The sequence below is a fragment of the Labrus mixtus genome, chromosome 2 (assembly GCF_963584025.1).
Source record: "Labrus mixtus chromosome 2, fLabMix1.1, whole genome shotgun sequence".
In the NCBI taxonomy this organism is placed as follows: domain Eukaryota; kingdom Metazoa; phylum Chordata; class Actinopteri; order Labriformes; family Labridae; genus Labrus; species Labrus mixtus.
In genome coordinates this window covers 16,749,626-16,764,901 of record NC_083613.1, presented here as the reverse complement: position 1 = coordinate 16,764,901, position 15,276 = coordinate 16,749,626, and the positions used below count along the sequence as shown (strand labels likewise).

The following is a 15,276-nucleotide window of genomic DNA, read 5'->3' as shown; positions in this document are numbered from 1 at the left end:
GCTGACCCCCAGTAAGATTTCTTGTTAGCACAACCCCCCCCCCCCCCCCCCCCCCCCAAAAAAACTGATAACGTTTCTTTGTTTCAGTGAAACCACATATGTTGAAAGAAATGTTCCTTTGCAAGATTCAATCACAACCTGGCAGTTCACTGGCATCAGTATGTCGAGAACTCACGGTAAGAGGATTATGTTTCTTTGCACAATATGACATCTTTTTCTTTTCTTTTACATTAATTAGGATAAAGACAATGTGAGTCAGACAACTTCATTGTGAGAGTCCTTTGCGGTGCATACCTCACTCTTTGTCACTTACTCTATTAGAGGTATAATATGCAGCATTTTATAGCACAACAATTTTTATTGTTGTTCTCAGGACTGTGTTCACATGTACTGTCAGGGCCTCCTGTAAACTGGCCACACACTAGACGATTTTATCATCTTAACCGATTTTTAAAATGTAACCAGCACACACCAGACGACTCGGCCCGACCGGGAAACAACACACCTGCCGTTTGTTGTCACGACTTTACAGGGCCAAATCCAGATCTCACATAAACTTGCGTGATTAAACGTTGTAGCGCCTGCAGAGTCAGAATGCCCTTTGTACACACCTCCATTCATTGCTTCCTCCATCATCCACCCACATTCATCTCACACTCCAATGGAAAACAGCCACAGTGCCGCGAAGTCTGAATCCGTCCTCCAGGAAGGGCATTTGTACAGGTGCAAGTCACCGGTGATCAGTGCGGACAGTCATTTGGAAAAACGACAGTGAAGGAGAAGGTTACCTCGGCATAGAGCGTGTTTGAAAAAGTTCGTGTTATATCCACTTTTGCCGGAAGGGACTAAAAACTTGGAGTTCCAAACACAGACTGTGAGCCACGCACACACCGTGCTCACATTCATTTTGTTGCAGTGTGGTTGATGCCTGTGATAATATATATATTTGAAATCCCATTTTTCTTTTGTTTGATTGTTTTTTGCTCTTGCTTAGCTCCTATTTTGTGCAGGTTGACTATTTAATTTTATTTTGTCAGACTTGACTCTGACTGGCACCCCAAAATTATATATATATATAATTATATATCTCATCCACACCTAGCACTATATATATATTATTATTATATATAAAATTAAAACCTTGTCAAACCCGCTACAACGTGACTTCAGTAGATAAACAAAAATTAATGACAATCGTCGTCAGCTGGCTGTCCTGGCGTGCACCCTGTTGTGCAGCAAGAAACAAAAAACAAACATCTTGCAGGAGATGTTATAAAGACACTGGTTTTGTTGCAATAATTCAACAAGCTGGTCTTCTTTTTCAATATTCCACTTGGCTCAGGGCTCAGTTGTGTTGATGTTCGCTGCCATGTCTGTGATCTGTCAAAGTGCGCAACATCCAGTGGCTTCCCTGTCCGCTCGCTCTCATTGGCTGATGCAGGTATTTCCGTTTGCAGCAGCCCGACTAGGAATCTTAAATATCAAACATGTTTGATATTTAAGATTCGGAATCGGGGAAGCTCCAACTCGATCTGGAGCTGTAAAATAATTGTAGTGACTCCACACACACATTATTCTGACAAAAAAATCGTATGCGACAAGCCGGGAGGGGCAAATCAGGCCCAAAATCGGGGATACAATTGTCTAGTCTAGTGTGTGGCCAGCTTTAGCTTGTTTTCTGTTTGCTCATTAGGGGTATAATGGTACACAAAAATTTCGGTTCGGTACAGTTCCAAGTTTTGAAGTTTCGGTTCGGTACATTTTCGGTACAGTAAAGGGACCTGATGCAACACTTTTTTTTTTCTTTATTAGAAACATTTAGAATTTCCCTTTTACACATTGGGCTAAGTGCAGCATCGACAGTTCAGACTTGTACACCTGCTCAGGTTACTTTTTAATAACATTTTAAATTAAACATTGTAAAAAAAAAACTTATGATGCATCCTTAAACCAAAAGAGTATCCAGTAAATAAAAGACATGAATGAAATAAATCATTTTAGAATTAAATGAAGTAATTAATATAGCCTATATGTAAAACTATTTATTTTTAATTACAGTGACACCTTTTAGTTTATTAAGCCAACAGTTTTTTGAATGCCCTTTAGTCAAATCTGATACACAATTGATCAAGTTAAAGGTATAAAAATTATGTATTTGAATATCAGAAGCCTTCTTCCAAAGATTGATTTAATTAGAGTCTGGGTAACCCAGAAAAAACCTGACGTTCTCACCTTTTCAGAAACATGGCTTCACAGCAAAATCTGTGACTGTGAAGTAGAACTTGACAATAATATGTTATATAGCTGACAGGGGCACAACAGGTGGAGGTGTGGCTATATGTTTCCTCTCATTTTGTGTCTGAACCTGCCACTCCTATAGTATCCCATTCATTCTTTGAATGTCTTTTTGTTAAGTTAAAATTTCATTTAAATCAACATCTCATTATCTGCAGTATCTACAGACCCCCATCTGTTCACCCTGAGTCAACCAAATGCATATTGTCTACCCTTACTTCAGTTGAACATCCATGTGAAATGATTATCCTAGGCGACTTCAACAGCAACTGGCTAGACCGTTCTTCATCACGCGATAAAAACCTGCTCAATAGTGTAAACTTAACCCAGCTGATCAACGAGCCTACCAGAGTTCATTATCCTAAGTCGAAGTCATTATTAGACTGGATCTTTGTCACTCATCCTGGTGGAATTATTAAATCTGGTACTCTATCTGATTGTTTTAGTGGCCATTTAGCTATCTTTTGTTTCTGGAAGATTATAACTCCCAGTCTTCCTCCAAATACATTAGAAGAAGACAATGCAAGACCATTCATTTAGATAACTTCATATACGATTTGGTCAAAATAAACTGGGACATGCTGGAAGTCAGGGTCAAAGGAAGACTTTTGCCTTGGATCAGTTCTGATCTGAGCAGTCTGTTCAAACAACGGTATGAAACCTGGAAGACATACAGAAAAACCAAGGACCCTGCTGACTGGAACAACTACAGATTATTAAGGAACTTATGTAAAACAAAAACATGTAATGCTAAATCAGACTTCTACAAAAAACATCTTCAACCTCTTAATGTTATTTACAATAGCCTCTGCAGATTTCTTTTAAGGCGTCCCTATCAAACTCATCACTGCTCTCGTTGGCTGTCCACACTGCATCCGTTAAATAATTATTTGCCCTGTAATTTTCAGTTTCCCCTTGCAAACAATATGACATCTAGTGCTTTTGTATTGAAGGTGGACAAACGGAAATGTGGTGCTTTGTATTGACGAGCTGTTGACTCAAATCACAACACAGAGGCTCGTCAATAAACGGCTTAAGGTGAGCCGAAAAAAAGTTTTTCTCCGGTGTTGTTGACATAAGTAAAAGCTCAACATTTGGATACTATTTATGAACCGTTATCTCCCCTTTGTACAAAAAGCTAACAAGCTCTGTTATAAAAACAGTGCGCCGTGTTGCTCTGGTTCGCACTAGGACGCACTGTGTCGCTCACGGGCAGTTAGGACACTCCATTAGGAAACAATACACTACAATAGTAATTTTGTCGCTGAAGCCCACTCGCGTATGTGCTGTTAGGACAGGCTGTAACACTCGCCTGCTGCTCCCTACGCCTCACAGAAATAGTGAAACAGTACAGGAGGAGCCACCTCCGAGTCATTCTTTTATTGTCATATCTTGCCTCAGACCCGGAACGTCTCCTGCTGTGAGGTACATATGTGAACAACCAGATCAGGAGGAGTTCAGGGGCAGTCCTAAGTGCATAGGTGAAAAAGGCTTTGGTGTGCAGGCAAAGAAAGACTGCGGTCTGAATAATTTGAATATCAAGAACTTGAATATGATTTTATTGGCTCGCATGATCACATTGGTTTTTAAGTAAAAGGGTAGGAGGGTAATGTGTATAATCACCTGGTCTGACAGCACAAAACTTTAGCGGGCTGTGTGGAATAAAGAGTTTTAAACCCTCTCCAATTGGTCTGTTACTGGTAGCAAGAGAAAGCTCTTTTGGTTTTAGAACAGTCAATGAGGATGTGGATTTCGGAAATGTATTCTAATGTTTCTTCTTCCTCTTTGTCTCTCCACCATCTTTTGCATTTGCTTTATTTCTTGTGGGTTTTAAAGGTATCTGTGTGGCAGATCCATTAGAGGTCATTGTCAAGAAGAGATTCTTCATTGATCTCAGACTTCCGTACTCTGCAGTCCGTGGAGAGCAGCTGGAAATTAAGGCTATCCTGCATAACTACAGCCCAGAAGCCGTCACTGTGAGTCAATCTAATCAGCTCTTTGTTTTCAAGCAAGACTGACATGCTTATAACATAGGTGGTACCTTAATACACCAAAGGTCAGATTCAAATCCGAGCCGCCCATCAGAAGGACTACAGCCTCCACACATAGGCGCACCAACCCCTAGGCTATCAGCGCCCCACGTTAAAGTTACTTTATTGATCAAAAGTTGGTTGTGGGTTGAATGAATTTATCTCAAATGATCAGCAAAATAATGGGTGTGCCATGACAACAGTCACTCATTTACACTATGAGAGGGTTTAGCCCTACTAGCACCTCTTTATTTCAGTTGGCCGTGCATAGAAAACCAGCAGGGGAAAGACAAAACTCCAAAAGTCAGACAAAGGCAAACGCGTTAATAGCATGGGCGGCCTAGAACTGGCAGGGCCCCAGTGTTACAGGGCCCCTGTAACACTGAGCTTGGCCCCCCCTGTGGCCACCCCTCCAAAAGGAAGCGCCCCCCTCATAACACATACACAGTATTTGACTCAACAATCGGACTCACAATCTACTGTGATATTAACTGAAACAAATGTAAATCATGGTATTTAATGATGTGTGCTATTATTTGGCATAATATATATTTATGTATATATATATTAAAGCGATTATCTTTGTCCATTTTCCACCTGGGTTGAAAATGGACAATGGACAAAACAACTGGCCCCAGTTTGGCCCCCTCAGTAAAAGTGGTCTAGAACCACCACTGGTTAATAGCTAAATTATGAAATAAGTTAAAAGCAATAATCAATATGCTTAGGATAAGAAGACAATCTAGCATCTGAGGAGGGCAAACAAAAGAGTATACCTGGCTCATGAGTTAGTTGTGTCCTGACGACAGTTACTGGTAATCAACGAATCTGGAGCCACATAAAGGCAGAAACTGAAATGACAGCAATGTAAGATTTCAAAACAAAACAGGAAATAAATATGCAATGTTGATCATTTCTTACACAAATTATCTGTGTCTTAACGTGAACAAACCAAATGACGTATTTTTGTAGGCCAACCCAGAAATATAATTCGCCTATGGGATTTTTGCATTGTATTTTGGATCATTGCAGAAAATAAGCTCTGTGGCAAACACACGTTTCTGAAGCGTAGGCGTTTTGTTCAGCAGGATAATCTTCACAGATGAACACCATTTTTATGATGTTTGAAGCGTTAATGCATCCGACAGATGTAAAAAGCTAACGTTATTGTTACGGCTAGTACTAAATCTGGACCCAAAAGCACGACTCAGACCGGATACGTGTACAAAGAGTTTATTCCAAAATGTGACTCAAAAATGTGCAAGGGGGAGGTGTAGTGCGAAGTCCCGATGTCCCATGTGGCAGTGTCCGTGAATCCCAGTGTGGTGTCCAAAAATGCACAGGTGAGTGAAGAAAACACAAAAGTGATCTGGTGAGCAAAGACAAAAAAACAAGGTTAGCTACAAAAGCTTCGTCAACAAGGAACATTAATCTCTAAGGAGCCAAGAAAGCTGGATACCACACGAGCTGGTGAAACAATCTGGCGGCGAGATGAGGCAGAGGGTTCTCTTTGTAGCTGAGACCCTTGATCACCAACGAGCTGCACCTGGCACCGCCTGGGAAAACGAAACCCCGCCCACCACACTCACACAGACACAGACAGGGGGAGAGACACATGAGGATTAAACAGACAGGGAATGACAAACAACACAACAAAAGGAGAAGGGAGGGCTGCCATGATGTGAATCATGACAGTTATGCTATAGCGAACTACACCATGGTCGGATGATTTTGACGTCACTACCGTTATGCTTCAGACAATCTCTGATAAAAAAAATTATCCGCGTAGCTTAATAAATTGTTTATTAACCTAATATTTGCCTTAACCCAAAGATCAAACCCACTGGAGACATCACTGATTAGTGAGAGAGTTCCGAGCGTTTGTGTCCGGCGTGATGACGTTTAATGTCCCCGACAACCACATTAGTCTCATTTAGCCACTTGTTAGCAACCGCCTATTTAAGGACGCGTAAAAACTTTTAAAAAAAGGTATTACCTAATGTAGTTTATGTCGTCCAACAAAACGCCAACATCTCTTAAACTTGTGTTAACCACAGACCTTATTTCAGGCGTTTTACCACAAACCCATTCAACATTTCCATTGACTTTGAGAGGATAGACCCCATGGCGCTCAAATGCTAACTTATGTCCAGGTTTTAGGACTCATTCCTGTGGCGCCCTTTATTCATCTATGCCTTTTTTTTATCCCTTCATCTTGACCACCTGTTTCAAGGTGCGTGTGGATCTGATTGAGGACAAAGATCTGTGCAGTGCAGCTTCTAAGCGTGGGAAATATCGTCAGGAGGTCATCGTTGGAGCCAAGACTACACGAGCTGTACCGTTCATCATTATTCCCATGCAACAAGGAGAATCTCCGATTGAGGTTAAAGCAGTTGTTAAAGACTCTTATGAGCTGAGTGATGGAATAAGAAAGATGCTGCGAGTAGTGGTAAGAGAAACTGACCCTGAAGTGGGTTGACAGCTTTTTGTTGATTATATTATTAATGTCTTTGCCGGGAATCATTTAAGCTGCAGGATTATACACAGTTTTAATTTCACATTTGGATCTCTGTAATTTTACAACTGTAGCACTTGGAACATTATGGAGGAATTTGACTAGGTGTACTTTGGCGGCCACCGAAGGTCTTTGAGTGCAACTGCTATGTTGTATTACACACATACAACATGCATTTGTTTACAAGCAGAGGGTGCACGGCTTGTGTTCTATCTAATAATGTTACCCATCGAGATGTTCCACCATGCAGCACTGTGCAGTACAGGGAGCATTATGGGGTTAATTGTTGAGTATCAAAACATGCTTCCTGTTTCCTTACAGTGCAAATGTAGCAAGTGGTTACGTTTTTAAGTGATTCTGTTCTGGGAATTTTTTTTTATAAACAGTACGCTTCCCCTGAAATCTATAACAATATTATAAATGCCCATTTACAAAACAGCAGGCACACACAATGACAGCCCACCCTGTAATCCTGTTTTTTAATGAATGTTTTATTATCCTATTTTAAATTCTGTCCTCAATATAAACCTTCTTTTTTTGGGGGGGGCTTTTTGTGCCTTTATTGGAGAGATAGGACCGTAGAGAGAGAGTGGGGAATGACATGCAGGATTTGGACCTGGGCTGCCTGCTTGGAGGCTATGGGGCACATGCACTAACCACTGCTACACGAGAGCCCCGACTCAAAACTTTTGAGTAAAAAAGTACTGAAATGTGCTCCCAATACTCAGACAATTCATATGAAGTGAGTCGTGAATACATATAAAGTTATTTGTTCTGCTAGCTTTATTTTATAGGTGTCATTGATACCTTCTGCTATTATTTTGCACCAAGTCCTGCACATTGAGTGTGAGGTTTCACACGTCTGTGCATCATTACACTGTCAAATTCTAATCCTTCTATTTCACACAGTGAGAACCATACATTTTTCCCTTTTTTTCCCCCGTAATGTATTTCCTCACTTGCTGCTTGCCGTACTTAGGACTCCACTCTGCCTCTGATTGGCCTACCCAGATATTAAACATAACCAATCATCAGTCCTCATGTCTTAAATCTAACCAACCCAAGGAGAGGCAAAGTGTACCAACCAATCAAAGCTACACAACCATTTTGACTGACAAATATGACTGCAAGCATCTTCATCCAGTTTGCAAACTGTCTACAAGTGTATGTGTATTCAACTGTTACCGTGATACATATGGGCTTTGGCTACATGGCTACATTGGAGAGTGTAAATTATTATGCAAGTTGCGATAGATTTGTAAGGTTACAAAAGTATACAGCGGACATTAGACAGACGCCATTCTACCTGTTGAAACAGGCCACTAAATCAACTTTTGAAACTACTATTGGCCTTTGGAAAAGTTACATATTGTTGCAGCCAAACAAAGACAATTTTTGCTTAGAAGTTGTATGTAGCCACTAGGTTGGTGATGAAAATCATCATAGCTCTACGCTGCTTGTCAGAGTTTGTTTCTATAGCAAATTTTCAAAGTATAGAAGAACTTACAGTGAAGAGAGATTCAAATTGCAAAATAGATGTGCTCCTGTTGTGTTTCCAGTCTGAAGGTGTCCTGCAACAATTACCAAAAGTCATAGAGCTAGACCCAGTTAAGAGCGGTGTAGGTAAGTTGAATTGAAGTAGCTGCAATCAACATAAACTGGTTATATTTATTTTTGTATTTGCTTATCCCCAAACCTGCCAACTTTCTTTTCATTTAGGTGGTATACAGGTATTAACTATCAACAGTGAGATTCCTCTGAATGATATGGTTCCAAACACACCTACGAACACACTCATCTCAGTGACAGGTGAGAGGAAGGAGCATGTAACTCTCAAACTTAAAATCAAATGTTATCTATAACTTAAAGGTATAATATGTAGAATTTTATTAGATGTTTACATCAAAATATTCAAATTAATAAAAAAAATGGACTAAACCAATGTTATATATCTTTTTTTTTGCTATTTTAACTTAATTTTATAGTTTTAACAAGATGTGTCTTGTCGCAAAGGCCACCATGATAATAAACTGAAAGCTGCCGTACTGTTGCTGTATGTGCTGCTGTGATAAAAATGTCATGCAAATTATACTTGGATACATCGTCGGTAAACAGATTATCGTCCTTATGTCTGTTTCGCCCATTCATCTTGACTAAGTTCGGAGTTCGTTCGGCAAGGAGCAGTGAGAACTCCCATGATTCCCCGCCTCTTTTTTTTTGTTTTGATTGAGAGCCCCCTTGTGGTGGAATTGACATACTGAGCAAAAAAATAGACATTATATTGGGAATAGGTGCATGTAAATTCTCCTTTTGCATTAATTGCTATTGTTGTAAAGTATGTTGACTTTGTTTTGTTGTTGCACATGACACTGACAACCTTGATGACCCCTTGTGTTCCCTCAGGAATGGAGCAGTTGAGTACACTATTGGAGAGCGCCATTAGTGGGAACGCTATGGGTGCTCTGATCCAAAGGCCTTCGGGCTGTGGAGAGCAGAACATAGCCGCCATGACCCTGCCAGTCATTGCAACCACATATTTGGATAAGACCAACCAATGGGAAGCAGTGGGCTTTGAGAAACGTAATGAGGCCCTCGAGCACATCAAAAACGGTAGGCTTCATTTGTTAGCACAGTTCCCAGGAGATTTGTTTAACATAGGAGCCTTCAATTACAGGACTATAGATCCAGAGCAGTGTTTCCCCTAGGTTTACAGCTTTGGGGGGGTGGGGAGGTGCGGGCAGACGGACGCCGACATAAACACTTGAAGGAATCTTGGTGTTCATGTGTTACTTTTAATGACAGCTGTCCTGTTTTATCGGAAAGGTATCCTTAAATGACTTCTTTCCCAGATTCCCTCACTCTATCCACTATCCCATCTCTACAATGAAGGCACAAAAAGCCCAAAAATAAATCTAAAAAGAACAAAAAACATTTTTTTTAATTAACTTGACCTTCAAGGGGGGCGAGGGGGGGGGCGTTAGGGGGACGGGCTGCCCCCCTAATATAATGATAGGGGAAACACTGCAGATGTGAATAAAAGGAATAGGTTTTTTTTAAGTGGGGTTGTAAGAAGTACTTGTCAATAGTGGAGGAGATGTGCAGGAAATTTGCCATCGCTGTTCCTTATTTTGGACTGTATTTTCTGTTATATTTAATTTTATGAATGAAATTTTTCAACTGCCATACAGCAAACTGGCGGCCACACTGACCCTTTCAATCACAACTCAATTGGCCTTCCATTCGCAGTTCCGAGCCTATAATAGCCAATGAGAGCCTGAGTTGAAAGGAGGCAGCAGTTCTGTTCCAGCCAATTGCACACAATTGTGCCGATGACTGACGATTCTTGTAGCCATTGAAATTCTAAACACGAGGATTTGCTGATTCAATCAATAACTTGGGGTGATTTATTCATGCACACACTAAGGAGATTTATTAAAAGTACAAGTTATTTTCAGAATTTAATGAAAGGGGTCATATTATGCTTTTTCTGGTTTTATATGCTCTTTAGTGTGTTTTCCATGTGTCCTGTGCATGTTTAGGCACATCTATGTGTAAATATTCAAAGTCCGTGGAAACGCGGCTTCTCCTACGTCCTCCTGTTAGATGTAGCATTAGCTGCATGTAATGCTCGGTTCTAGCCCCCTTTGAAAAAATGTTTCCAGTCTTGTCAGTGTGATATCACTGATCTAAGCCCATTGGCTCGTTGTGGCAAGACAAGCAGCTCATGTTGCACGCCCATTAACTTCTGTAGCACGCCCACGATATGGCGTAGCCTGCGGTAGCACAGTAGTGCTAAGGTGCTAGTGTTTTTGCTCCGCTCGGAGCCAAAGTGGCTGCATTCCCAATATGGTAAAAGGGGCGGGACATTTCCGAGAAACGTGCTGAGCAACTGACCAATTACAGCAGAGCCGACAGGCCGACCAATCAGATCAGACTTGGCACACGTGGGGACTCTGAACGTGGGTGCTTCAGAGCCTTAGAGAGAGAGTCAGAAGCGAGCCGGTGCATGGAGCGGCAGTACATGAAAACAGACACTTTTTTATAACTTTAGCTATTGTGAACAACAAAAGTAGGTACATAGATTAAATATACGAATCCCAAAAAGGGTATAATATGACCTCTTTAAATATCTTAGATTAAACATCAGGACTCCCATAAAGGAGATTTTTTTATTTAAACAGCCCACACCTCCTTAGGATGATCAGGGATGACATCAAGAGATGGACAGTTTTACCTATTTCACTATGGGGCAGGGCAGAAGTGATTATTTTATGAATAAAGATGAATATTTTACCTAGACTATTATTTCTCCTATCAACCTTACCACTTAAATTCTCCCCTAACTGAAGAAATTATTATTATTTAGTTATTTATAGGTTTCCTATGGAGGGATAAGAAACCCAGAATCGGCTTCAAAAGACTGATCAGACCAAGGAAAAGTGGTGGACTGGGAGTTCCAAATGTTTACTCTTATTATTTTGCTTTTAATGCCAGATTCCCTTTGTTATGGGCCTACACATGCAGGAATGAGGCAAGCAGTTGGAAATGGATCGAGGAAAATATCCTTTCTGAAGATAGCAAGTGTGTCTCTTTAACAGCTTTATGGTTTCACCCCAAAACCAATTTTAAAATAGTCTATTCTTTAATTCAGTTTTCCTATGATGCTGTAAAATCCTTGCAGAAGTGTTTATCCTTTAATGGGTCATCTTCACCATCATGCCCTATATGGAATAACCCCTTAGTAACAGCTGGTGGTAGAATGCTGGAAAACAAAATATGCCAACTTCGAGGCAAATAATGAAGGATGGTGATATGGTGCCTTTTATCGAGTTAAAAAATAATTTTGACTGAAGGGATGTCGACTTTTTCTCATACTAAAATCAATCGTGGGGCTACTTGTCTCAAAAAGCACCTCCACAGGCCTTAAGGGTGATTGGACAATGACCTTGAGGAGATTGCTTCAGGGAAAAAAATAGTGTCTAAACTATATAGTTTGTTTTTCACTGCCTCCTTGGACAGCTTATCCGCCATCAAACACCAATGGGAGAGGGATTTGGGCATATCCCTGACCACCACACAGTGGGAGACTGCTTTAAAAAACTGCCTTATTTAAATGTGTAAGATAAACATTTCTTCATATTAAAATAATACATAGGATTTATATCACACCACCCAGATTAAAAAAAAACAATAATTCCCTCTCACATTTGTGCTGGCATGGCTATGGTGAGGCAGGAACACTGATCCATCTATTGTGGCTTTGTCCATCTGTGAGGAGGCTTTGGAAGGAGGTTATCTCAAGATTGTCTTTTATTCTGAAAGTAAAAATATCACTCTGTCCGCTAGTCTGACTTCTTGGCGAGAAATAATGTCAACGCTCACACAACGAATCATTACACTAGCCTTATTATCAGTGAAGTGTATTATTATGATGAATTGGAAAATACATAAACATACACAAATTGCTTTAGCATTGACCATTGGTTAAAATAATTCATGGAAAATAGACCATATGATTGAATCCCCCCCACCACCTTCTTGTCTATTGTCTATTATTGTATTTTGTTTTGTACATTGTTTTATGTGATGGGTTTGTAGATTTATGTTGTATGTGTAAGTGGTGTACAAGTGTTTGTGTCTCCTTTTAAAAAAAGAAAAGAAATAATGCCGTCTGCAGCACTGTATAGCCTTGCATTCCATGCAGGTTCTCCAGATGGTTACTCAATAAAGGCGCCATGCTGGTCCGCGTCTCTTGTGGCTAATAAACTTTTGATTCAGAATACCGCATACAACCACACTTTAAAAGAAAGAACTATTCCTTTAAACTGCACACAATAAAACGTTTTGGTTTTTGTGTCATTACTTCACAGGCTACCAGAATGAGCTGGCATACCGTAAGAGTGATGGGTCTTTTGCTGTTTTTACCAAACGTGCAAGCAGCTCCTGGTGAGGCGCTCAAACATTCATGACCTTGCATATCAGTTTCTTAAACTCCTTCAACCATTGGAATATCCAATCTTTTTGATACAAATCAATGAACTGAAGCAAATGTGACACATGATCTCTCCTCCTCCTTCAGGTTGACAGCCTATGTTTTAAAGGTGTTTGCCATTGCCAGTAATCTGGTGGAAGTGCCAAGCAACGTGATCTGTAGTGCTGTCAGGTTTCTTTTTCTCCATGCACAGCTACCAGATGGCATGTTCCATGAAATTGGATATGTGTATAGTAGAGAAATGCGTGTACGTTCACTATTGAAAGGTAATTCTAATAAACAGACAAATAACCAAACAAAAATACTAACAAAGACATCTTTCCATGTTTGCATGTGCAGAGTGGTGTCCTCGGCTCAGATTCAGATGCCTCCATGACAGCCTTCTGCCTTATTGCCATACAGGAGACAGGCACGTTATGTCGTGATAATGTTAATGTAAGTATCCCAAAGGAGTATTAAGTGTCCTCATTTACACTCATGCATGCCTTTACTTCATCTATAGCAGATTTCTAGCTCTTGTTTTTGTGAAAGGCCCATTAACAGTTTCCTCATAACAGGGTACCTGCTGGGTCTTAAAAATAACTCAAATGTAATGTTATCAAAATAATTCCATAAAAGTCTTCAATTAGGTTTCTTGTATGTTTGTTTCATTTATGTGTCTGTTTTAACAAATAACTGCTGGATGACGGTATAACAATACAGCTGATGTTAATATAAGCGCATTGCATTGCAGTCTTGACATTGGAGCATTGGGGAGCACTGACATCATCTGTCAAAATGAAATGTCTTTGCTACTCAAGAGATAATGTTGGTGCCTGGCCTCACAGTGTCTTTCTAGGTTCTCAGTCATCCAGGTCATGGTAAATTCAACGCTTGATTCAAAGGCAACCAGTCCAGTTGCCTTGGAATCAAGCTTCAAATTGGCCTCACAATGTTAATCTGTATGTCCATCACTACCATGAGCAGCACCTGTTAGGAGTTCTTAGTGTGTTACTCATTTAGTTTGCCAGCTTACTGGCCCATGGATTAATGCTACGGAGTTCAAGTTTTTTCTCCTTTAATTTGTGCTTGTTTGCTTTAGATTATACTCTAAATATCCTCCAACAGATCATCACACATGCCTGTGTTAGCCCTGCAGCTGGCGCTAGCTCCAGACATGCCCTGACAGAACCCCCATCCAAACAATAAATTCACTTCCTTGTCTCCCTCACTCTCTCCCATCAATAACAAACTGTTCCACAGAGCGCCCCCTCAGGCCAGGACCACTTTGTTTAAAACTGGATTTGCAGCATTTGCCCATTTGCATTTGTGTTCTGAACATTTTTGATTTCGTATCATTTATCTATTTGCAGTGCATTTGATGTTTTTGCAGTTGTTTTGGCTTTTTGCATTTGCTTTGAAATTTTCATTGTTCTTCAAAGGCCACACCTTTTTCTTGACGTCAATCTATCCAGCCATACCGAGCCTTCGCACTTTGCACTTGTCAGCCACCATAGACACATTAGTAATATTTTAGTCTGTTTCAAAACCAGCTAAAACCAGTATCAGGATTTAATCAAAAGCCCTACATTCCTACATTACATCCAATTCAGGCAAGCTGCTCGCTGTGCTCCTGCTGTGAGATTCAGCTCTCATATTTGTATTTACTTGACAACACTATTTTCAAGTCTCAGAGCATGTCCTTTTGGTCTTACACTATTCTATCGCCTGTATTTGGGTATAATGGCTCATTAGCCGTCTCTTCCTTCCATCTAGAGCATGCCCGACAATGTCAACAAAGCAGTGGCCTACCTGAAGAATCGCCTGCCTAGACTCACCAACCCATATGCCGTTGCCATTACATCATATGCTCTGGCCAATGAAAACAAACTGGACCTTTCGAAACTCTACACTTTTGCCTCATCAGGTTTTCTCACACAGTGTTACTCGACATAATGAGGATCAAATAACTTTATAAAAACAGACAGACATGAATATAATAAGTATAGTTATGTAAATATGTTTGTGTGTCTTCCTCAGACTTGTCCCACTGGCCTGTACCTTCTGCATATACTTACCAACTGGAGGCCACAGCTTACGCTCTTCTTGCACTGGTGAAGGCAAAGGTGGGTTCATTTCACCGAAAATTGGTGATACATTGATGTTCAGCATTTAAAGGTTTGAATATGTTCATCAACCTTATAGGGTGTTACCGTGTTAACACTGCCAATTGGCATTAAATGCAATCTACAGCAAAGTTTCATGGTTATGTTACAATGTCCTGGCAACGTTCAATTTAAAACTGCTGATAGAAGATATTAAGGATTTTAAAAATCATTAGAATACCTGCTGGTCCAGAAAGCCAAGCAGGTCATTGTTTTAAGAATACATCCTTTCAGCAGACCCCCAGCATGAGAAAACATGAGCAGGTGCTGAGACCAGATCTTTGTTTGGGAAGCTAGCAG

At 40.4% G+C, this 15,276-nt stretch overlaps 1 protein-coding gene across 1 annotated transcript in view; it reads left to right on the top strand.

Annotated features, from left to right (window-relative positions):
* Window positions 1-15,276, top strand: part of LOC132986903 (complement C3-like) — a 41,352-nt gene that overhangs the window by 12,356 nt on the left and 13,720 nt on the right. Inside the window, 11 exon segments of the mRNA XM_061053588.1 lie at window positions 88-176; window positions 4,132-4,271; window positions 6,559-6,774; window positions 8,400-8,463; window positions 8,560-8,649; window positions 9,244-9,450; window positions 12,711-12,786; window positions 12,920-13,079; window positions 13,172-13,267; window positions 14,588-14,738; window positions 14,852-14,937. Of these exon segments, the coding sequence (XP_060909571.1) occupies window positions 88-176; window positions 4,132-4,271; window positions 6,559-6,774; window positions 8,400-8,463; window positions 8,560-8,649; window positions 9,244-9,450; window positions 12,711-12,786; window positions 12,920-13,079; window positions 13,172-13,267; window positions 14,588-14,738; window positions 14,852-14,937 (1,375 nt within the window).